The sequence below is a fragment of the Ambystoma mexicanum genome, chromosome 4p (genome assembly GCF_040938575.1).
Source record: "Ambystoma mexicanum isolate Mex_15411 chromosome 4p, UKY_AmexF1_1, whole genome shotgun sequence".
In the NCBI taxonomy this organism is placed as follows: domain Eukaryota; kingdom Metazoa; phylum Chordata; class Amphibia; order Caudata; family Ambystomatidae; genus Ambystoma; species Ambystoma mexicanum.
In genome coordinates this window covers 1,163,130,868-1,163,155,138 of record NC_090927.1, presented here as the reverse complement: position 1 = coordinate 1,163,155,138, position 24,271 = coordinate 1,163,130,868, and the positions used below count along the sequence as shown (strand labels likewise).

The 24,271-nt window shown below is 42.8% G+C and overlaps 1 protein-coding gene across 2 annotated transcripts in view; it reads right to left on the bottom strand.

The window, feature by feature from the left end:
- Positions 1-7,840: 7,840 nt before the first annotated feature.
- Positions 7,841-24,271, bottom strand: part of ESR1 (estrogen receptor 1) — a 2,052,928-nt gene continuing 2,036,497 nt past the window's right edge. For both annotated transcript variants that reach the window (XM_069606778.1, XM_069606777.1), the window contains exon 8: positions 7,841-13,854. In XM_069606778.1, coding sequence (XP_069462879.1) covers positions 13,623-13,854 — 232 coding nt within the window. In that variant the 3' untranslated portion in view covers positions 7,841-13,622. The remainder of the gene's footprint in view (positions 13,855-24,271) is intronic.

The window sequence follows — 24,271 nt, the reverse complement described above, 5'->3', positions numbered from 1 at the left end:
GTGGACATGGGTCGTTGTAAGTATTGAGTAAACAACTAAATACTTAACAAGATGGGGGAGGAAAGCGAAAGGCCACCCCTCCCCCCTTAAACTGAATGCAGTGGAGACAGACCCCCTCCTCCTTAAACCGAGTGTTGAAAACTTGGTGGGATGATTAATGCCTTCAAATGTGCAGAAAACAAGGATTATAGTGTTCTGTAGCACAAAGCGCTTTGAAAACCAAGTTATGGTTATAACGTCAGTATGTTTTAAATAATGAAAGGCTTGTTAAGTAGTACATAATAAGTATATGTACTAAAGAACTAGGCATAAAACGGATTAGGTGTCAAGATATGAGCAGAAATAGGGTAATCCACCATTTTGTGAGGTTAGGCAGTCAGGCGATTACTAAAATGGTGGATTTCTGTGAGTCATGATGACAACAGTGGAGAGGTTTTTTTTATAAGAGTGGAAGTAAAGGACAAGGGAGGGGACTTGGAGTGACTAGAACCAGTTTCATCTATGACCGAGTGCCAAATGAGTCAGTTGACTGGCAGAGAGGTCAGACAATCACAAGCAGAAATAGGAACAGCTCATTGATCAGGCCATATGAGTTAACAAATCATAGATAGGAAGGGGCTGTCTTTATGACTAAACCACTAGCTCACGCCCCTAGAACTGTATATAAAGGGGACTGAATTCAGTGTTAGAGAGCAGAGCTCCAGCGATGTAAATGATGTATGAAGTGTACCAGCCTGTTGGAGAAATAAAGCCTGATGTCTTCTTGAACCAAGCCTAGGTGTCCTGTTTGTCCAGTGTCCTCTTCCTGACTTAAAGATGCCAAGGCCTAGCAGATGGGGGTCGCTGGGGCATCCAACACACCTTAGAGGGAGTTATGAAGATCTGGACCTAGAAGAAACACTTCTATAAACGATGATATCAAGATGTGGAAACCAGTGAAGGTGTGGTTGAAGAGTCGACCAGAGTGGGGAGTGTAGAGGAGCAGCGACATGCCTCTGCATGAAGTCCCACCACCCTACTCCCTATATGCTGGGAGCCTGAGATCGTGCCATGTTTGACACCACCTGTTGTGACCATTCAGTGGCGAATGTTCGAGAAAAGGTACCCATTGAGAAAGCCATGTCAAATGTATGCTCGAAGAGAAGACAATCTGATGGAGGAGCGTCCTGAAGGAATATGAAAATGAGAGAAAGAGGAGCTGGTGACGTCACAAGAGATGAGTGTGGCGAACTAAGAAGATAGGCTGAAGAAAGTGTATGGCCTGTGTAGAACCTGACGATGAAATAAAGAATTGAGAAGACATTTATATGCAAAAAGAAGATTGCACATGTGAAGAGCACTGCAGAAAATACAAGCATTTCAATAAATGTACAGATGCTGTAACGAAAGTGATCATAGAAGCTGGCTATACGTAGTGAATAGAGTGCAGGCGGAGCCGCGACTGTATAGAAACTGGACATTGGTGTCACAAATATAGTAATCTCAAACCCATGGAGAAGAATGACCGAAAACTGTGTTGCAGCAAATAATTAGTCAGAAAACTTGGACAAATTGAGAAGGGCTGTCAGGCCTGGTGTCAAGGCTGAAGCAGCCAAGACTGGTTATCTATTCCTGAAGGCAGTGAACTTGAGATGCTGAATCATCCCTTGTTAAAGTGCAAAGAAAGAACACCACGAGGGCCACGTTTGTTCATTTAAGACAATTAAATGCCTCAAAATGGGCTGAATTGCGGTCTCCTGTCATGTGGGATAAGGATGGAAACAGAGTTGGGCATGCAGTGCCAAAACTAGGATAGCATGTGCTCACACTGCCTTCTATTCCCAAAGACGAGAATATATTGGTTACACAGTTAACACCAGCCCTTCCTGGGGCCACAACTGCCATAGCCTTATACAAAATTACAGGGATCGAATGTTTACCTAAAACTAGATAGTACATCTTTACAGCCAAATTGATCACTTTTTTAATGGTATTGAAAATAATCTATCCGTTTTAACCTCCTTATTCTATCCACTTTTAGATAAGCGGCCCACCAGCGCTGTCTAGGGAAAGTGTTGATTTAGAGAGGTTGGGGCAGATAGAAACTTCCCTGCCCTCTTTCCATTCCTCCTTGCCCACTAACACCAAACCATCATGCATTAAACACTTAATTAAGGAAGTGATTTGGTGCTGACATTAGCACGTGGTAACCATTTTTCTTTGCAACCCTCTCCCCCAAACAATACATCACTGAGGAATATTATACATGCCCCTCTATTTCAAATTTATGGGTGATATGCCCTAGTTCTTTTGTGGAAATATACTTTGCTTGGGCATAACCCAGTAATAATAACATTTAAGCATTCAGCCCTCCATTTGTGTGAACCCCCTCTTAACCACGCTGTTCTCCCTCCCATGTCACTTCCCAGGGCGTTATCTCTTTTCTATATTCTTCCTACTCTCTCCTTTGTGTTCAGTGGTTTGGTGCTGCCTTCTTCAACCTCTGCCCTTACTAGGTTCTCTTCTGGACCACTGTGGTCCTTTGGCAACCTGTATGTCTGGGTCTCACCTATCTGCCACTTCTTTAGAATCCCTTCTATCTTCCTCTTTTGTCTCCTCGGTCCTCTGTCTGTCAAAATCTTACTCTCTTTCCAATTTCCTCATTAATGCATCTCAGTTGCTAAGCCCTCCCCATCCCCCGCTTCCTTCTCTTAGTTGGTACCCTTCCCTCTCTCTTCACAAGCATTGTCTTCTCTTATCCCTCTGCAAGTAATCTCTCCATTCTCTCTGTAAACCTGACTCTTTTTCTGCCTAACTCGCCATTCTACTTTAAAAAGTGTGGTATCTCTTAAGTTTCCCTCCAAATTTGTATTTGTGGTTTGTAGTTGTGGTTCCACATTCTTATCTGTTTCCCAAATGGTACCCCTTGTTTCCCTCACCAACATGGAACTATTCTCATGCTTCACTAGTTTTCATACTTACCAGATGGTAGCCCTTGCTTCCCTCGCCCAGCTCTCACCTTTCCCTGCCAGGGACTCTCACTCTACACAAACAGATCTCTCTAAACTCTTCCACCCATCTCCAATGTTACTCCTCACCAGGGCCTCCTCTAGGAAATGGTTTGATGTCGCACTCTCCAGTGGACCCTCTCTGATCTGGGCTTCTCAGAGTCTACTGCTTTCGATTTTCCTTCTCCAACCTAGCCTTCCTACACAAAGCTCTTCCCAGGACTGACAAAGGCTACAAGGGCTGACTGCTTCTTAGTTGGTGTCTGCGCCACCTCTGGGGTGGGTTTCAAGGAAACTGGCTTCACCGGTGTGATAGGCTTGTGCATTATGCTGATTGGACAAAGAGACACTGGTGAGTGGGGGGGGGGCTTTAGAGGGTTGGCGTAAAGCCAAATAGAGGACAGGTGCCTTTTATGATCTCAAACTGGCCTAAACTGCATGAGCACTTCCACCTCCCTCCCTTGAGATCTCTACTGAGACAGCTTCTGCACCCTCTGTATGCCCAGTGTGTGTTTTCCTTGTGCAGAAACCCTCCAGTAAGCCTGCAGAAGGGCTGGTTACATTTGTTGTTCTATAAATAGGGAGCTTTTATCCCCCTTGCACTTAATGACATTACTTCAGGGAGTGTTTTCTGGTCCCTGGTGCCTTGTTTCTCCACAGCCACAGTTTGCAATGGCACCTAGTGACAGAAGGGCAGCTTCCTCACAGCACTCAGTGTGTACATGCCAGTCATTCATGCTCATTGCAGTTTATGAAACCAAAAGGTGATGGCTGGAAGGTTTTGAATCAATCATATCCATTGGCACAGCTCTGGGGAAAGTCCATATGCAAATCAGGATTGATGGAACCCCAGAAGGGGCAGTCCAGACCAAACTGTCAGGTCACATCTCTTCTGCACGAGACCACAAGCACCCCCAGACATGCTGAGGCCGCTGCATGAATGAGTTTTTACCTCAGGGTATTGACATATCTTTATGCAGCGATTATATTTATTTATGAATGTATTGTGCATTATAACATGTAATATGCGCTTTTGGCATTTCCTTCCTTACACGGGAGTGACACATGCTTTGCTAAATGCTTCCAGCACACTCTCCTGCTGAAATAGCCCAATAGTTCCTATTACCCTGCATGATCCTTATGGAAAATAGTGCACAATACACATATCCTCCTCTTGTTAGAGCTTGCCAGTTGACTCTGCAATAGGGTAACATTGCTGAGCAGCGCTTTTGCAGCTAATGGGGCAGGCTGATATGCATGTATCCCTTTTGGAAACAACCGTGAGCTCTCTCTGAGATTTCCATTAAGAACCTACTTATTTATCTGTGATACAGTCAGCGGCATTGGTCACACGTACCTGCACGTTTTATGACACCCCCACGGTTCTCATCTGGACATCTTTCCAAGTGCACGAGGCACCCCGCACACCGGTTCTTGATGAGCCTGGCCTTGGCTGGATGGTGTACTTTGGTTCTTGGTGGCCCGGTGCCATCCCTCTTTTATTTGTGATATGCACAGTAGCCTAAGGCATTCTTACCTGAAACTTCTACATGCCCAGAGTGTATTCATCTGGAGACCACGTCCAAGGCATGAGCTGCCACAGACTGCACTACCATGGTACTGTGTATGTAGAGGTTCCTGTCTTCAGTATTTAGTTCTTTTTGTTTCCTGTGATGTTTTTTTCAGTGCTATCAAAACATTTAGCCATGTGTGTTTATCAGTGTTGTCACATGTGTCCCCTCCAAATAATTACACACAAAAAATGCTCCAGGCATTACAAAATAGCGTTTATTTTATCGCTGCACGTGTGACAATTTAAAGCAGCAAGGTCTTGAAGCAGAAATCTTTCCCACACAAGAACACCATTGCATTTACTTGGCAATAGCTTCACAATCCCAATCGGCTGACATTCGCTTAATTCATTTTGGACAACTCACAAATTGGCTTCACTGCACTTTTCAAGGGAGGCTGTTCTCTGTTGTTTTCTGCAGTTTCACTTAAACTGCGGGAATAAACAATTGCGGGCCATAAGCATGCAGTGAAGTCATCCATAGGCCGTGTGCAGTAAACTAAAACTCTGCAAAGTGTGAGCTGTGCAGTAGAAGACTGCAGTGCTGGAGAGGGGAGGTGTGACATTTGGGGCAGTGAGAAGGTGACTGGAAATGGTGAAGGGGAAGTTTTGCTCCAGTGAAGGTATGGGGCCTGAAGCCATGAAAAGCAAAATGAACATACCAGACCCAGTCTTTCCTACTCAAAAGCTGATTTGTGAGCCTGACAAATGTAAAAAAAAAAATAATCTGTGTTTGACACACATTTTGACATACGTGTTTGGTGTGCCCCATAGGGTCGGTCTACTTTTCTCCATTGCTGCTCTCTGTCTCTACCGGTACCAATTTCAGCAAGTGCAACCACGCATGCCATTGTTTTTGCAGATTCTATTGAAAAGCAAAGAGGCCCAGCGGCCTTTATCGACTGAAAGCTAAATCTGGAAAGCTTACATGTATGCTGCTAATCCTCTCTCCCTCAAACAAGCCTGCTCTGTCATGGGGGGGGGACTCCAAATTCCCCAAGCACATGCCTTCACCACCTGTGATCCGGTCTGTATCACTAGCCACACTTACCTGTACGTTTTCTCATCTCACCAGTGCACTCACCTGGACCCTCAGTCAACTGCTTACCACTTAGAAGCACAACATGCACTACTCAGGTTTTTCCCCATTTTCCTGCCAACAAGGATATTCTGGTGGGCTTTGCACTACTGTGCCCCCAAATCCTTATTTCATTAGCTGTGTTGTAGTCATTCGCACAAGTACGTTCAAGGTGTAAAATGCACTCCCTCTGGGTAATCTGCACACTGTTTAAACCACAGAGGCACGCTGCACTCTGATCAAGCTGTTCATGTTGCCCCACTTCCGGTTGTGTGCGCAGCATTCCCCCTGCAAAATCATTTATTTCTGCCTAGCCCTCCTTCTGTTCTTTCTCTTGATTGCCTTTGGTCATGAAGTCAGGCAATTTGCAGAGCCAGACACGGGTTGTGTACCTGTTTTATAGCCAGTGTTGTATCGCTGGCAACATTTTTCTTTTGTATACTGAATAGGCTTCATGTAATAATTCTCCAAACAACATGGTGGTTGTTTTTTTCTATTTCTTTGAAGTGCTCATTTAGATGTTCCAATTTAAGAAATGTATCACAGTGCCTATCTAGTGGGTATCCAAGAACAGGATAATTATATGAAAAGTCTTTTCATTCTCATACATAATAATACACATTTTATTAATCAATGTAATCAAACATTCACTTAAACAATCGTAAAACGAGTGCATTACATAAAACATAGATGTAAAAAACAACACCTTAAAACAACAACACAATCTGACTTATATACGTGGGTCCTAATCATATGGTACAACCAAACTCCTCAGTGTCACTCTCCACACTGGGGCCTGTTTTCCTTTCCAATTCGGTTTATTAGAATATTCCTCTTGTACTATTTAACAACGTTGTCTTGTGTCTGTTGTGTTTAAAATCTTCACTCCAGGTCAATATTACCACATGATGTGGTTCCAAAGTTGTGGCACCATGAAGAGGCAAAAAATGTGCGCTCTTCCTGGTGCCACCTTGAAATTAAAAGGGTAGCACACGGATTGGATCAAACAAGACCACCCTGAAGATAGATGTCACCTGGAAACCTTTTTGAAAGTGGCCATATTTTCAGCAAACCGAAACCTTTTCCTATAAGAACATTTGAAAATAAAACACAAAAGAGGCCCAGGGTGCAGAGGCCTACCGGGAAATCTCCAGAGTTCCCTATAGGCCAGTCCACCACTGGCTGCTAAATTGGAGAATAAGAAAGTGAAGTAACCGGGTGATCTGATCTGGTGAGAGCAAGCAGCTGGCATATTTACTAAGTTTCACATGGTATTTCACAACAAAGAGGCAAAATGCCACATTGACTGGAGTGCACCATGGCATGACAGTAGACACATGGCGATATTATCTCAAGGAATACCGCAAAACATGAAGGAGAGAGAACTTGCCATTTTGCTGCTATTCAATGTCATACTGGAGTGCACTGGCCTATGGGGAACTCTGGAGATTCCCCGATAGGCCTCTGCACGCTGGGCCTCTTTTATGTGGTAACCAATTTTATATACAGATTTCCTCATAGGACAAGGGTTGGGCTAGCTGAAAATGTGTAATATGAGGCCACTTTGAAAATCATTTCCAGAGCCTCTTTTGGTTCCCAGTCCACCCCTGATGTCATGCCTGCACCATTCCGAATAATCCTCCACTCTTTGCAAGCTCCCGCAGAATCCTGGATGCCCAGGCTAAAGAGGCCTGGTCATCTCCTATCATCCCTTTCTGCGTTGTGGCTCTTGCACAGAGTAACTGTGCCTGCACACAGCGTGACACATTGCACGAGGATAGTCTGTCTGCATTAGTAAGGCTTCTGCAAGAAGGCTGATGAGCGTGGGCAGGAGAGCAAAGTCAGACACGTAAAGTAGGTTGCCAACAGAATGTGCCCGCAAAGGCCCACCAAAATCAGTTGGTATTTGAGGCATTACTTGGCATAACCCACCCTCTTGACATCACCAATTTCTGAAGCTCTGCTTGCTGTGACTTGAGGTTGTGATGTGTTTACTGGAGCCTGCTCGAAGATTTCTATGATTTAAAAAATGTCGCCAATCCCACCCCCCCATAGAACACAACTCGTACTCTAATAAATATATGTATAAATAATGTGTGCGCGCACGCACACACACACACAAACACACACACCCTCCACCCCCCACCCCCCATGTCGCATGGACACAACATGTGCAAGAGATGTGGAATACACAGTGAGATGACAACGTTTCTTCTCCTCAAAGCAATTTGCTTTGGGGGACCTTTATTTTATTAAAACAGAATTGACAACCAAAAAAAAAAAATCATGTCACTTTTTTCTACATTTTGGCTTCTGTGAGATAACATGGCCACTATTTCTAGTTCTTTACATTTTATGTTACCTTTAAAAGATAAACTTCCGTACAAACATTACAAAATAATCAGGTTTTCATTAACTACCAAGCTACAAACATCAACGTTTTGGTTAAAGCTCAATTAGCTGCCTGACTAGTCTTGCATTTTCCGGTTCGGTCTATCATTCCCGAGACCATTCCCCTTTCCATGTTCAGCACTAGGCGCTGGCAGAGGCGCCCCTCTGTGCACCCGGATAATTCGATACGAAATGGTCCCTTTAAATAAGCAATCACCAAGTCTGAGGTACACCAGACTGCACATATGATAACTTAGTTTGAACATTTGTCTTTTAAAAAATCCCACTGGGGAAAAATGCATGTATCTTGAAGTGGGAGGAAAATCAGGTAGCATTGCCCGAGAATGCGCGGGGAAGGCATTTGCACAGCAGACACAATATAAGGTGCTTATAACATAATGTGCATTGATTTGCTGAAGTCAGCACATGTTTAGACTATTTTTAGCATGGACCCATACATTCGGTCGTTCTTGTGCGTATCATTAGGCATATTGAGTGTGGAGAGATGACCCAGGTGTAAGGACAATGAAAGCAGCAGAGGCCTGCTCTCACAGCATGATTGGGATATGTGTTGGGATGGCCTGAAAGAAGTATCGCCCCGCTGGTAAAGCAGAGCCCCAGAAATCCTGGCCATCTTAACTGGGGCAGCCGAGGCTATTCCTTTGCCTCTAAAGAGTTGCATGCTGAGACAGATGCGCATGGGAAGGTGTCAGCAAGCCCATTCCACGTAGAGTAGAGTCCATGCAGCCGGAGATCAGGGGACTTGGAGGAAGGACATTGGGAATGCTCTTTCTGCCCCTGATCTCTGGACGCCCAGGATGGGAGGCTTTGGTGATTAGCCAGGCTGCAGCAAGGAGAGCCTACAAATAGGGAAACTCCTGCTGCTCCTTCCAGTGCACCATCCAGGGGCTTCAGGGAGCTCTCATCTAGCCCATTTGTGGGTACACTTTCTTGGCCTACCACGAAGTATTTTATTACAATCCCTGCATTTTTGACTTTCGGTTATGGGTATCTATGGCAACAAAGGTAGCAACCAGGCACTTACACGATTCTCAAGATCAAGTAGTTTCTTGTAAACATCCTTAGCAGGTAGGGTGACTAGATTTAAGAAGTAAAAAAACTGGGACAGGGCAACTAACATAAAAGTAGGACTAATTCTTGAAAGTGGCTGTCAAGGCACTACACTTCAGTAGAGGTTGGAGGATAGGGGAGTTTTAAGTGTTACTGTTCAAATAAACAGATATTATAATTAATTTGTCACAAACTAACACCATCTTAAATTGTAAAATGCAGCATTTCTTCTGTGTGAGATTGTACATTCATGCCTGTCAGCTACCAATGCAGTTTCCAATGGAAATATAATCTTGAGAATGGGGGACCGAGCAGCAAAAACCAGGACAGTCCCGCAAAAACCGGGACGTCCGGACACCCTATTAGCAGGCAATGTGCTTAATAGTTTGCCTGTCTGCCTGAGAATACAGGCGTACGTACACCTGCAAGCGGTCAACAAGGACATCATTGCACAGGGACATTCAGGGTCGTACTGGGGCATAACATTGTGGCCCACTGTGGCAAGTGGCAACTCATTCCTTTTGTGGCAGACTGTATGACTAGTACCCAAGGGGGAGGTTAGGGATAAAATGTGATGCAAATTGTGCATTTTAGAGAATATGTATTCAGTAACATTGGTCAAAACTACCAGCCGCATGCTGAAGTAGTTTATCAAACTGGCCCACATAGGCCATAAAAGTGGGCCACTTTGACCCAAAAAAGTGGCCCACACTAGCAGTTTGTGTTTTTGGTTCGAGCATTGCCCTTTTGCCCTATAGGCCAGACCGAGCCTGGGGATATTCCCTGGTTGTTCGCAGCACCATACATTCTGAGTTTGTGGAGAGTAACAGGTCTTCAAAAGAAAGAATCACTTTTTTTCTATCACATCTTTCCAACTGCAGGTTTAATAGGATAACGTCACTTGATGCAAATATGCTACTGCAATCCGGGGTCTGTTGAGTTTGAATGAATAATAGGTTATTTATAACGCGATTAATACCCAGAGGTTTCTAAGCACAGACGCGGTGATCGAACCACTGTTGCTCCGTGTGGTCTTGCTTCCAAGGCAAGCACGTTGTCCCTGAGCTATTCTCCCGTGATTTGAAGCAATGGGTGTTGACAGAGATCCCATTAGAGTAATCAAGCTGCATTATCATAGGATTCTTTTTACAACTTTCTGCTTCACCTTTCCGGTTACCTATGTCCTGTAGTGCTCCACAACCCTTCAGAAAAGCACCTGCCACATGTCCTTCCGAAAAAAAAACCGCAACTACTAACAACAAATGAAAATAGGCAGTAAAATATCACCAGAACACACATAGCAACCTTCCCACTGCTTCTACCCATAGAGCTCCATGCACACGTGCGGGTCCATGGTATTCACAGGGCAGTGCCAAAGGAAGGGGTTCTGCTAGAGTAACTTTAGCATTATTGCCAGAGGAACTCAAGAGGAACTTCAAAGTCAGAAGGCATCTTTTAAATTTGCCAGAATAACTTGGTGAAATGAAGCATAGACTACAAAACAATATCTGTTCTAGAGTTAAAATATATCTTCATTTGCCCAGAAAAAACACTGCTATAGGGATGCGAATGGTTTTTTGGCACCCTTAAAAACCATTTTATTCACCATTTAAAAAATAGGGAGCAAAATACACCCCACATCTTATCTGGAGCCGTCTTGCTTAGTATATAATTCAGACTGCTGGAAACATCTACCTTTCTTCTCAATGCGTCAAAACAATCTGGGGCGCAACACCATATTTGATGCCTAACTTACAATTCCACGATCGCCATGGTGAATGAAATGTTCACCCAATGACATAGTCCCAAATAAGGATTTTATTGCAGGCAGCCGGCTGAAGTTTAAAGAAGAGCTATCTATGGTGTCTGCCTTCCAGTTAAAGAATGGATGCTATTTTGCATTTCCACCTCAAAAGGCAGAAGCTCCTATTGGGTGGACAATTGGTCCTTCGGGACTCAGTAAGGCACGCAGGCAGAGTGGAGGCACATCTTTTGTTGATGAGAATTCTCACCACCAAGTATAGTGAGTCCTCCACCAATAGCAGATAGAGCTTTAAGGAATAAAAAAGCCCTCTTCTGGATCAGAGGATTTATGTTTAAGGATGGCGTGGTAGGTTCCACAGAAGGAGTGCGCAACTTTGGGGCGCGACGACTGCAAATTGGTCAGGTTTTCCGGATATCCATCATGATATGGGACATGATTGACTCACTGCTTAAGCCCTAATGTCGATAGGTTTATACGGTTTGAAGGCCAAACATCTGCACTGATGGTCTGCAGTAATAACCCCCTAAAATTGAGTCTATTCCTCGCAAATACTACTATAGCCCCTGTTATAATAATGTATCATTGATATCTAGCAAGCAGAGCTACACTGCTTGATGTATTCCAAACTATGTCACTTGGATGAGTCGGTCTTGGGGGCATTTTTGGTGAGTTAGTTGTGGAATTCATGCTGCTTTGTAACTCTATGAAGGTAGCAGTATATGGCCCTTTCAAGTGCCTGTGCGATTGTCAATGGTGCAGGTTGCAGGCAGTAGATTGTACACCCTGAACATCAAGTGAAAGTGAAAGTGCAAGACACAACTATCATATTTTCTTGCGGGGGTGGGGCACACATTTTCCCTCCCACAGTCTCTTCCTCCCTAAACTAAAGCCCTCGCATAGACATGGGTCGTTTAAGTGTTTCCCTGCCCTACTACATGTCAACTATACAAATCATCAGATAACATTCATGTTTCACTGATCTTATTTGGCATAGTGTTACTTCTAAAGGGCTTACATCATGCCAGTGACAGGTGGCAGAAGAGCCATCAAGACCACTTGGACTAGAGCATGTGCCAGTCCTTCCCTTGATATCAATGTATCTTTCTCTTCTAGCAATCTCAAAGAACGAAAAAAGAAAGGGAGAGAATGATAGGACGAAAGAAAGTTAGAACGAAATAAAGAACAGAGAAATTTACCTAACAGAGATAGAAAGAGAGAGAGAGAGAGCAAAGGAAAGAATGTAAAAATAAACACAGAAATTAAGTGGAACAAAAGCAAGAAAGGGAAGAAAGACTGAATTGGGAGAGGAAGGAAAGGCTAGCACAGGCTCATGTGCCTGGGCCCTGTCCACGGCGCAGCCTCACTGCCCAGATAAAAGACGACTTTGACATTAACACAGCTGTTAATATGTGCAAAATAAGAGCACTTAAAGTGCAAAAATTAGCAGTGTTTAAGATTCGGAATGGCGTTAATCCATTAAAACTATGTGCTATGTAGCACGCACGTATGCTGTTTATGAGCTACACCCCCAGATCTGTAGAATCGTAAACAAGCAAGGTCATTAAGGGAGGTTAATGTTCATCATTTTCTGGCAGGGAGGATTCCAGCTTTTATTGCTCCATTTTCAGTTCAAAATGTGTTGTCATTTTTTAAAAATAGAACGTAGATGTAAAACGAGTGGGGGGGGCAACCCCCTGCAACCTGCATTAACTGGCAACCCCACCCACATCCCAAATAAACCATTAGAACCTTTTCTAAACATACTATCTGTATCTTTTTTCTTTTACAAATATATATTGTAGGTGATTTATTACAGTGATTTTTCTGCACTGAAAAATGTATGTGGTGATTATTCTGCATTCAAATCACTGGGTTCCGGGGAGACAATCCACATGATAATACCAAATGATAGGTCTTGGCAAAGAAATGGAGGACATCCACCGTTTAATCAAGACGGGGAACACAGGCCTTGAAAAGGAGTTCAGCCCATAGTCACACTATAGCGTTTTCATACATTGGGCTGCACAACACACGATGAATCTTTTTAGACTCTAACATTTTTTCATTAAAATGACACGTTTTCGACGTGCTTTCTTAATTTTGATAGGATCCTATGTCAATTAGCAATTGGAAAGTCAGTCATTATTCAGAGAGACAAACAAATGAAACAAAAAGACATTGCACGCTATTTGGTTGATTTGCAATTTCTTTTTCTGTGTTTTGAACGCCGCTGGAGGCAGTGGCTTCCTCGTTGGCCTGCATGGACACGATGGCTGAGAGCACACATTAAAGCAACTAAAAACATGTGCTTATTACAATTGCTACACTAATGCATGCAGCGTTGACATTCAATTTACACTCCAGGAATTGAGCGAGTGACTATTGCACCTGCAATCTCAAAATGGCGTAAGTGAGCCTCAAGTCTCCCAACCAGACGCGGCATGGCTGTTGTATCGATACCAGACCTGGGCAGTCCATGCCCAAACTAAGGCTTTTTAAAAAAAATCTTGAATGCGCGTGGAAGAAGAGGATCTCACCCCCATCTTAAGGTAAGCAAGTGCTCCATGAAGGTTGGTACTATACAGTAAATCAATGGTGATTGATGCGTGTTGGAGTGTGTGTGTGTAGATATAGATATTTATATAGAAAGGTGGCTATTCAGTGAAAGTGATGCTTGTTACTACTGTATGTGTGATATGTAGGTAGTATGCTGCTGGGATGGATTTTTCTGACCCTACCAGGCCCCCTACGCGTGGCCTCTCATGATGTGCTCTTCGAACTCGCATCTTCCCTATTTAAATAATACGTCTGCAAGTGTGGTGATGCAGCGGAGGCGCTCGTGCGCGGGCTCTGGCTGTCCTCTTCCGCTTGCGAGGAAGGTTTCTCTTTTGGCGTGTGTATTCGGTGGGCGTCCAGCATCTCTAGCAGCAAATCATAGAGCGGCACGACATTCTTACACTTCATGCTGTACAGGTGCTCCATGCCTTTATTGCTAAGGATTCAAATAGACATTCGTGTTAAAGCGGGCCAACAAAAATGGAGCTTTCATTTATACATGGAAATCCTTAATGCTATCAGGTAACAATGTACATCCCTGAACAACACATGGAAATATGCTTTTCCTTTAAGGTAAACAGTCTTTGGTTATATGTACAACGCACATTTTGACAAATTGATGGCCCAACACGTTACTAGATATCCCACATAGGTTACTACTAGTCCATATCACCCGTCCCTAATTACCTCAAGCACTTTCACGCCAACTCGCTAAACAAAGTACACCCACTCTTAACATTATTTATCCAGACATCTTTATGGGAGAGCAAAAGGGGCACTTGCCCCGGGCATCCACCGTGGAGGGGGTGGGGGAGCACAAGGCTGCCTGATCTAAGAATAAGAGATATGTGCTGGTATCATATTATAATATCAATGATTTGCAAAATTAAGACCAAAGTAGTTCATTAACTGACCATATTTGAAGTATTTATGGAATGTATTACATGCAGAAAAGAATTTGGAAAGGGTAAGTTAATTAAATCGGGGTTGAATGCAAAATGAGTAGACTAATATTGGCTATCTTAATAGATAGTTAAGGGATAGTGGGCTGAGTGGGAACTTGGTACTAAAGGGCTTTTTAGCGACGAATTTAGGGAAGTCGAGTATTAAAAACTATAAAGAAGTTATTAAGCAAAGATTTGGGTTAATAAATGTAGGGAGAGGTGTCCAGGGCTGGACAGTTTAACATGTGTTATATTAGTTCAACATTTGTGTTGCTCTTTGGGGCTGATCCATGGAATTTGTGCGCGGAAAAACGAGGATTTGTGCGTCATTCTGCCCGCAAATGGATTTGGCAGGGATGGATTTGCAAATGGATTTGCGGGCAGAATGGCGCACAAATCCATGTTTTTCGGCGCACAAATTCCACGAATCAGCCCCATAGTGTCTTGCATTTATTTCAGGGTTTGTGGGTTAGGGTTCACATTTGAATTTTATCTAAAAAATACAAAGTTGATGTTTGCAGGTTAAGTGAGGAATTGAAAATGGATGGTGCACTACAAGTGGTCACGCGGAATGTTACCGTCTGAACAACATTAAAAAACGTAAGACTGTGATAGCTTATTTAAATGATTTAAAATCTGATGTTTGCTTCATACAAGCGACCCCCCTCATACATGGGGAACTTGAAAGTTTGAAAAAAGGTTGGATATGAAGGGTGTATGGGTTGTCATTCACGACAAAATCAAGAGGGGTGGCGATATTGATTAGGAAGAATACTCCATTAAAAGTCTTGAAATAATTGAGTGACAGTGAAGGAACAATGATTGCATTATTAGTTAACATTCAGGGGACAGAAGACATGTTTTGCAATATTTATGCTCCTTCAGTTGACAACGACACATTCTTTAGGAAAATTGCTCAAGATATACAGAATTTGGGCTGCCGAAATATTATTTTAGGTGGGGACTTCAGTGTTCAGTGTTGGATCATGACCTAGATAGAAGCACCTCGAGACATAACAGACAGCAAGATGCACAAATGATAGCTCTGAAGGATCTTCTAGAGGAACACAAATTGAATGATGTCTGGAGGTTAGAGAATCTCTTGAGTAGGTAATATAGTTTTTACTCTGGGGTGCATGCAGTCTATTTTAGACTGCATGCTTGTCATGTTGTTTATGTTGTTCACGAGTGTGAGAATGTCAGAATGTTACATGACAAGTAAAATTGGAAATAGTGTGCTAACAGATCATGCGCATGTAATTATGCATTTGAAATTGGACTCAGCCATGAGGAGGCAGTTTACTTGGCGACTGAATACCTCACTGTCAGATAATAAGGAGGTAATGGATAAACTATTAGCTGAAACAGAATATTTTGTAGAGGAAAATTGCACTGGGGGGGATTAGGGGCTGGTATGGTGTGGGAGGTATTTAAGTGCACGATGAGAGGTATTCTGATTGGCATGGCGAGTGGGCAGAAAAAGAAATTTGAAAGGAAGTACCAGGAGCTAGAATCGAGAATTAAAGATATTTCAAGGAGGTTGAAGTTGAACCCAACATGTGATGGTTTAGTTCCGGAACTACGGAACTACTGAGATTAAGAAGGGAATTAAAAACACTATTGGCAGAACGTCTGGAGAAGAGATACTTTAATCAAAAATGTACTTACTTTGAGAGTGGAGAGAAATGTGATCGGTGGTTAGCCTTCAGATTGAGAAAGAGAGAATCAGACCATGCAATCAGTTCAGTCAGAGGTAACGATGGGAAGATCACTTTTAAACCAAAATAAATTAATGAGGTCTTTCAGTCGTTCTATACAGATGCATACAAAAATGAAGCAAATGTTAATGGAACTGACAAGGAATTTATAAAAAATGTAGAGATCCCAAAAGTCTCAAGGGATAACGCAGAAGTTCTGGAGAGAGCCATTACACTGGATGAGGTCAGGGCAGCAATTGCTAGACTGAATACCGGAAAGTGCCCTGGCCCTGATGGTTTGCCGGTAGAGTTTTACAAAATACTCCCCAATTCTGGGCTAAATCTATTGTTAAGTATGTTTACCACTGCACTATCCAAAGGTTTGTTGCCAGGTACCAGGAGGCATGCTATGATTTCAGTTCTGCTAAAGAAAGGTAAGGATGAGAATTGAGCATCAAGATATAGGCCTATAAGTTTAATTAACATGGATAATAAAATTCTGGCCAAAGCTTTGGCGATGAGATTGGAGTCATTACTACCAGAACTAATACACCAAGATCAATCAGTGTTTGTAAGGGGAAGGAAAACTTCAAGTAATATCAGGAAATTACTGCACACCATATCGAAGGTGACAGATGGTCAGGAAGATTCGGCTGTCCTCTCACGGGACGTAGAAAAAGCCTTCGACCGTGTCAATTGGGACTTTCTATTTAAGATCTTAGAAAAAATGGGTTTTGGCGTCCAGTTTAGGTCCTGGGTTAAATTGCTTTACACCTGTCCGACTACAGATGTCAATACAAACGGGCAGAGATAAGAACCTTTTACTTTAGAACGGGGCACAAGACAGGGGTGCCCGCTCTCACCGTTATTATTTGTCATGGTGATTGAGCCATTTGCTATTGCTCTGCGATCAAACACTGAAATACAGGGTGTGAGTTGTTGGTGCCTACAGCAGAAAATGTGGCTACATGCTGATGATCTGCTCCTTGTGTTAAGTAATCTAAAACAATCACTTCCAAATTTGATGAATGTCTTGTCGGCTTTCAATCGGTGTTCAGGTTATAGGATAAACTGGGCCAAATCAGAGGTCTTACCACTGGCACACATTTACAGCAAAAATGTATGAACACAAATTGGGTTTAAATGGTGTGCTGAAAGGCTCCTATACTTGGGGGTATGGATAACACCTGTAATTAAGAATTTCATTAAGGAGAATATGAACATGGTCTGTTCTACATTTAAATCAGACATAGAGAGGTGGAGGCAACTACACCTATTTCTTTGGGGAAAGGTAAATGCTTTGAAAATGGTTTCTACTCCCAGGATAAATGATGTCCTTTGTATGATACCACTAGATGGTGAGAGAAAATATTGGATGGACCTGGACAGATTAATTCAGAGCTTCCTGTGGGACCAAAATCAACCACGTCTGAAGTTAACTAAACTGCAATTACCCTTATCAAAGGGAGGATTGGGAGTACCAAACTTTAAAGCATATCATTTGGCTTTTGTTGCACAATTTCTAGTAGAATTTTTAGAACCTAATCCATGTGAATGGGTGCTTGCTGAGACAGGTTTTCATGTGTCGAACGGGAAAATGTATTATACCCTCTAGATCGTGTGTGTGTATATATATATATATATATATATATATATATATATATATATATATATATATATTGGGCTAGGCCAAGTCGCTCTGTGAGGAAATCCGTGTTGCAAGGTCCTGACCTTAAATCTGTGCTAGCCGCCATTTTAGGTTCATCCGCCATTTTAGATTCTCTTTCTAAAGTCACCCTGTGTCCTAAAATGGTGGACAGTGTCATTCTGAACATAACATGGCCGTCTTGACCTCTGTGTACAAGCTAATATGTAACCTGCCTGCAGGCCAAATGTTAGGGTCATGTATTGAGACCTTGTCCTTCGTTGACCTGTGTATAGAGGATTACCTGTGCCACGAAGCTAATCCGCGAGCACATGTTAAACACAATATAGTCAAATACTGAAATGTGAACACTTGTTTAAAACTGCATTGTATAAAGAGATGTGCAAAGGCTCAACAAGAAATCCAAAGACACACTGTTGCTATTGTAACTCGTTGACAAATGTATTAAGGATAACCCCTAAATGTATAGATGCATAAATTAAGATGCGAACTCGGCACGAACCCTAGATCCCTGATGTATGAACTTGTAGGTGGGCTGGACATCATGTTTTGGACTGTATAAAAGGTGCGACTATTTTAATGTACAGTCCCACTCACTGAGCACACCGAACAGGGCTGGAGTTCGCTATGTTGTACTGAGGGCCTGATAGCTATCTGTTGCTTTGTCCTTTGAAACTGTTCAGTTATAGAATAAAGATCTCTGTATCTTTCTTTGTAACCCGCGTTTGGTGTATTTCCTTTTGGGGTATTCAGCCTCGATATTTTCCTTTGTTTTCACACATGGACCACTGACGCCAAAAGCTATGTTGACGACATTGTCTAGAACAGGTAGTATAAAAGATCCTATAACTAAGAATATAAGGAACGCTTGGGAAAAGTTGAATAATTACCTTGGGTAGGATGCTATGAGTGACCCAGGAGCCTCAATTTGGATGAATCCAAAAATCAAAATAGAGGATAAAGTTATTTTCTGGCATGAATGGTTCCTTTGTGGTGTAAAGTGGCTTGAAGACCTTTTCAAGGATGCGCATTGGATGACGGGGTAAGAAATTCAAACTACCTTTAATATTTCGAATTTCAGGATGGCAGACTATCGGAAAATTAAGAAAGCCATTGGGGAGATTGAGGTGCAAGATAAATTGAACTTAGACCTGTTCAGAAAAACTTCGAAACTGGGAGAGAGTGGATTAGCCAGCCGTGTATATGGAATGGTTGTGGCTGCATACAAAGGAAATGATTTATTGAGAGAGGAATGGAGCAGGAGAATCGGAAGCGAGATCGATGAGGATGAATGGTCTCGAATGTGTGAAAATGTCAAACTCTGCTCTTTGGGGTTAACAGAGAGATCGCGTCAGATCAAGTTGCTGAACCGGGTTTTTTGGATGCCAGAGAGATTGCAAAAGAGAGGCATGGGTGATAATTCAGCCTGTTGGGCTTGTGTACAGGAACCCAGAACCCTAGAACATATGTTATGGGATTGCACGCGAGTGAGAGGAATTTGGTTAGATTTTGATACCATCTGTGAGAAGGTTATAGGTGAAAGACTACAATTTAATTTCAAGACTCTCATAATGGGAAGTGATTTGATGTTGGAAGATCTGACTATTAGTCCGAAAAAATTGATTTTCAGAAGCACCATGGTGGGCAAAAAAACTAACTAAAAGGATGGAAGACAGCAGAAACTGTTGATATTACAGTGTGGCTTGTAGAGATGCATAATCTGTCAGATATTGAAAGAGGTCTTTATCGCAGAGAAAAGAAAATTGCATTGTTTGAAAAGATTTGGGGTACATTTCTTACACTATACTAACTGATGGAATATAAATGTGAACCTTGAAAACTGGGGGGGCAGGATTTAATCTCATTGTATTATCATTATAAGATGTATTAAATGTATATGTGTGTTTATTGTATGGCAATTTGTATATAGTTTAAACTAAAATACATTTAAAAAAAAAATAAGAAGTCAGGTCCGAGTGTTCAACCGACTTAAATAGCACACATCAGCATATTTTATGGTGTGCTGCTGTTTATTGCCTGTCTGTTGTTGACAAGTACATTCTGCTCTGATCAATTAATTCTGTAATGCTTTCTGTGTTCACTGTGTTATACCAAGTTTCGCCATTCTGCAGGGATTATATTGTTCATGTGCAAAAGACAAAGTCGAAAAGCACATTGCTACATTTAAGTGCAGCAATGGTTCAGAAGATAGCTCAGTGTTTTAAGCACTCATTGCAGAGATCCGTGTTCATATGCAAGATTACAATGCCAAATTCCAGAAAGGCCAACACAGTCATGCCAATGGGCCTCATTACACGGTAGGCGGTAACCATGGCGCTATTAGCGCCATGGTTGGCGCCGGTATTTTACTGTGTCCGCCTTCGTGGATGGCGGAATTACCGCCCTACTCCAAGGTGAGCGGGGACGGTAATTCCCGATTCACCAAGGCACTTCCCCATTCCCATTTTTGCCCCGATAGGGCATAATGGGAATGGGGAAGGAGCTAACTACGGTACCGCAAATTGCGGTACCATAATTAGCACCGAGGTCCCTTTGCGGCACCCTACTTTAACGGCTGGTAAAACCAGCCGTTAAGGTCGGGTCCCGCAAAGGGAACTCGTAGTAAGGCGGTAAGGGTTTACCAGTACCGGTGCCCTTACCGGTACCGGTAAACCCTTTCCGCCTACCGTGTAATGAGGTCCATTGTCTCAAGTTGATTAAACTGCACACGTATGTACTTTGTTTTATAGCACAACAAGATATATTCTCACCAGTGTATCTACACCAGCTTGCGTTTGCTACAAAAACAAACTAGGCATCAGTTTGGGGAAGGTCCAGAAACTGGTTTGTTTCGATAGGGAGTTATAAAACCTATGCAGCCACCTCCAAAAATGAGCATAAAGTGTTAGTCCAAAAGGTAATTACATATCCAAATTCAAGACTGTGGAACCAAACTGTCCATGCCTGTATCCTGGCTTTACAATCATATGTTACAGTGATCCTGTACTAATTCTCTTATGTAGCTGACATGACTGCGCTGTCTTCTGTGAAAAGGTGTGTCTTCTCACAGGCTGGTGGCATTGTTAAGCCAATTACCTGATCTTTATTTTTATGTTGCCCATTTGAGTGGTAAAGGTTTTAGACGAATCTACGTTTATTCCTCGTGGTGACTTTCCTTGTTTGCACTTTTTCTTTTTTGTCTTTTTCCTACATTTTTTAATGATATGGGGGGCGCCCACACCTCGACCTTTACCCCAAACCCCACCCTGCCACACACCACCCCAGAACCCCTTACACCCACGAACACAATATATATTGTTTTCTAAATGTGAGGAAAAGACAAGGAAAACTACACGAAGAAAGGGCAAACAGGCAAAGCGACCAAAAGTAATAAACAGATTACGTTCTAGACAGAAGATATCGCATGTTTCTGGCAAGCATATGTTATGGTCTGCTCACTTGACACAAACATTGTTTTGCTTTTTTTGTACACATTTATAAATAACAATTTCATACGCATGTGTTTTGGGTGTATGTAAAGCTTTCAAATACAAAAGAGACACAGAGATGACATGTTTTAAGATCACATCAGTTATTGTGCCGGTACTTAGATTTGCCTTGATGATGGAGACAGTGAAATTGGAATCATTCGTATTTTTTATAATACGCTTCTATAACATTTTATTTTTAAAAATTGTCATGTTGGGTTATGTGATTTGTGTATTTTCCAAGTCAGTTCTACAAAATGGTATTATTTTAGTTTATGATAAGAACTGGAAAAGGGATTTATAAAGTGCAGCAATGTCAGTGTGGGTCAAAATTCCAGCTTCACCTCTTTAACAATGTGTGATCCTGGGATTCACACTTTGGGCCTTATTCATTAAAAAAAGCGCAAAGTTCCTGCAAAGCACTTTGTGCGTAAAACTACTTTCCGCCTACCTGCACACAGAAGCATGTTGTGCATGTTCTGTGTATTCATGGAATATTAACTGCGAAGTAAGCCTAGGCGTAAGTAGCGCCCAGAACGCCCACAACATCCCCTAACTCCACGCAGCACCTCAACTATGCGCCATCACCCCTAAATTGCTATGTGAAGCTTACCTTTGCACATTGGATGGAATGTGCACAGTGCTCTATGCCTCCTATCATGTGGCAGTGAGTCCACACGGTTTGAATGTAACTTTTCCTGACATGCAGTTGCGCGTTGGATCCCATTAATTCGGTTAGGTTTGCTTTTGACTGGGTGTGCAATTTAATGGTGGCCCGTCCCTCAACACAGCCACGTTCTTGCTCATTTTGCTGAGAGAATGGGGAATATGCATGTTCCGCCCTTATTTATTTCTCTGCGTAGGCCCGTCCCACACGTTGCTTGGGACAGGCCTCGACTTCACGCAAAGAGGTGATAGACCCACGCAGGGTCCTGGAAAAATACGCAAAGTCCGATCCTTGAATTGGGAAAAGGAGTTTTGCACGCTGAAATGTGCTTTTCAATATGCAAAAAATTATGGGAATCAGGCCCTTAATCTTTTATTGCCTAACCTGTCAAAATTGCCAGTCCCTATATCTTGATCTTCTCAGTGATTTTGCTCTTATGGCATGATCTCCAAAAAAAGCCTCACTAATGATTTCACTGGCTATAGTGTTGCTTCCTGTATAATAGTGAGCATTGAGATTTTGCACACCACAGCTACTTGTTTATTTGCTCGCCAATGGCAACACTGCTTGAAAACCATGTGCCTCTTCTAATGTCAGTGTTTCTGCATATGGAGGCCTTCCTGGTAGCTTCTATTCTTCATATCTATGCTATGCTATGTGTAACGTTTTCCTTGCTTTGAGTTGGTCTCCTGTATCCATTCTGTGAGGCTGCCAATCTGAGTCATCTGGGTTATGTGCACCTTTTTTGCCTTTATACTACAGCCAGTATACATTCCATGTGGCTGCTGTTGATAAAAAGGGTCCTGTAGCCATGCTAGAACACAAGTACCACAATTGTGGGCTGCTAACATTGGTCTTGAAATGCTACTTGTATTCTGATTACAGCAAGAATGAAGAGGGGAATGGGACTGAAAGGGAGTACTCAGGCTTATTTTGATTGCTGCGAGGCAGCATATCCAGTTATGGCGAGGATCATGATGAGGGGGGCCCAACCAGATATTATGGATCCCTTAATTCCCTTGGTTCGGTAGGGAGGGGCCCAAAGGTGTTTAGGACCTGGGTCCCAAAAGTGCTTACGATGGCCCTGCCAATGCACATTTGCATGTTACCCAATCACGATCATTCAACCCACTCACTGAGCCACACGCATGTAACAATGACTCAAATCTAGGTTTGGCCATGGAGGTCCTATTTAGCAATCTGCTTGGTTTACCGTACACTGCTGCAATAAGATTCATAACACATTGCATAGTGCCATATACTATTCAAATATGTCCCGATTCTGCTCTGAGACCCATACCTTCAGATTGCGCTTTTATTTATTTATTTATTGGTTTTTATAATGCGCCCATACACAATGCAATCTGCAAGTGAGGAAAAACAAGTAAGAAGAAGCAGAGTATATTTCTTTTAAATCTTGGAACTAGGAATAGTACAGGTCCCTCTCCCCTGCCTTGATTGCTTGCCCACATGTGCAGAGCTGCCACATATCACGAAGCATTGCACAACATTTAACAGGACAGAAGGGGGCTCAAAAGCCCAGAAAATATGGATGCCTTGGATGAATACTATTCCCCTCAGTACCTGAATTTTGATATTTTAACAGAACAACATATAAATACTCATCTAAATGGAGGTCTGCCAGAATTTGTCTGTATCTACATCCACAAAGACTCTCATCACCGACCTGAAAAAATGAAACTGAGCTGGGGGTACCGCCATGTCTGGGAGAGGGTGGGGGCTGCTTGATAATGGAGTCAATCCCGCAACTTTGCTCTGTTGTACTTGTGCCCAGGTATTTTAGTCTTCTCGTAAGGCCTGGGGGGGGACCAGTGCTATCTGAATCCCTGCAGCTGGCCCCAAAAACTCGTGTTTGCAGCAGTGGATTAGTGGCGATGCAGAAACGTTGTCCCTGATTTGGCACAAGTCAGCAAGTACAACAAGCCACGCATGCCCAAACCACTGCGAGGAGTGCGAGTTTGGTTTACCCTTCAAAAACATTTTCAAAATTTGGGAGAAACAGGGAGGAAATGGAGCATTTTACAGGTTGAGAACATTTTGAGAAATTCAAAAAGGCCAGATGATTAAAATGTAGTTCTGTCAGTGAACACATGAAATATTACAACCCTTTGGATGCCAGGTTCCATTGCCCCATGTGACTATCACGGCCTCAGTGCTGTCTCTTGTCATTCTCTCTGCCCTCGTTCTGCCCCATTTAGTTCCTGCCAGGGGAGTTGCTAGGTCTGGAAAAGACCCGGGGCTAAGCTGATGTTGGAACTGTTGGGACTAGGGGCTAGCTAGTCTTTTGGCTGTAGCTCCTGAGATTCTATCCGGGGCTACAACCAAAAGATCAGGGGCTATAGCCCCCTTAGCCCCCCCCTAGCAACGCCC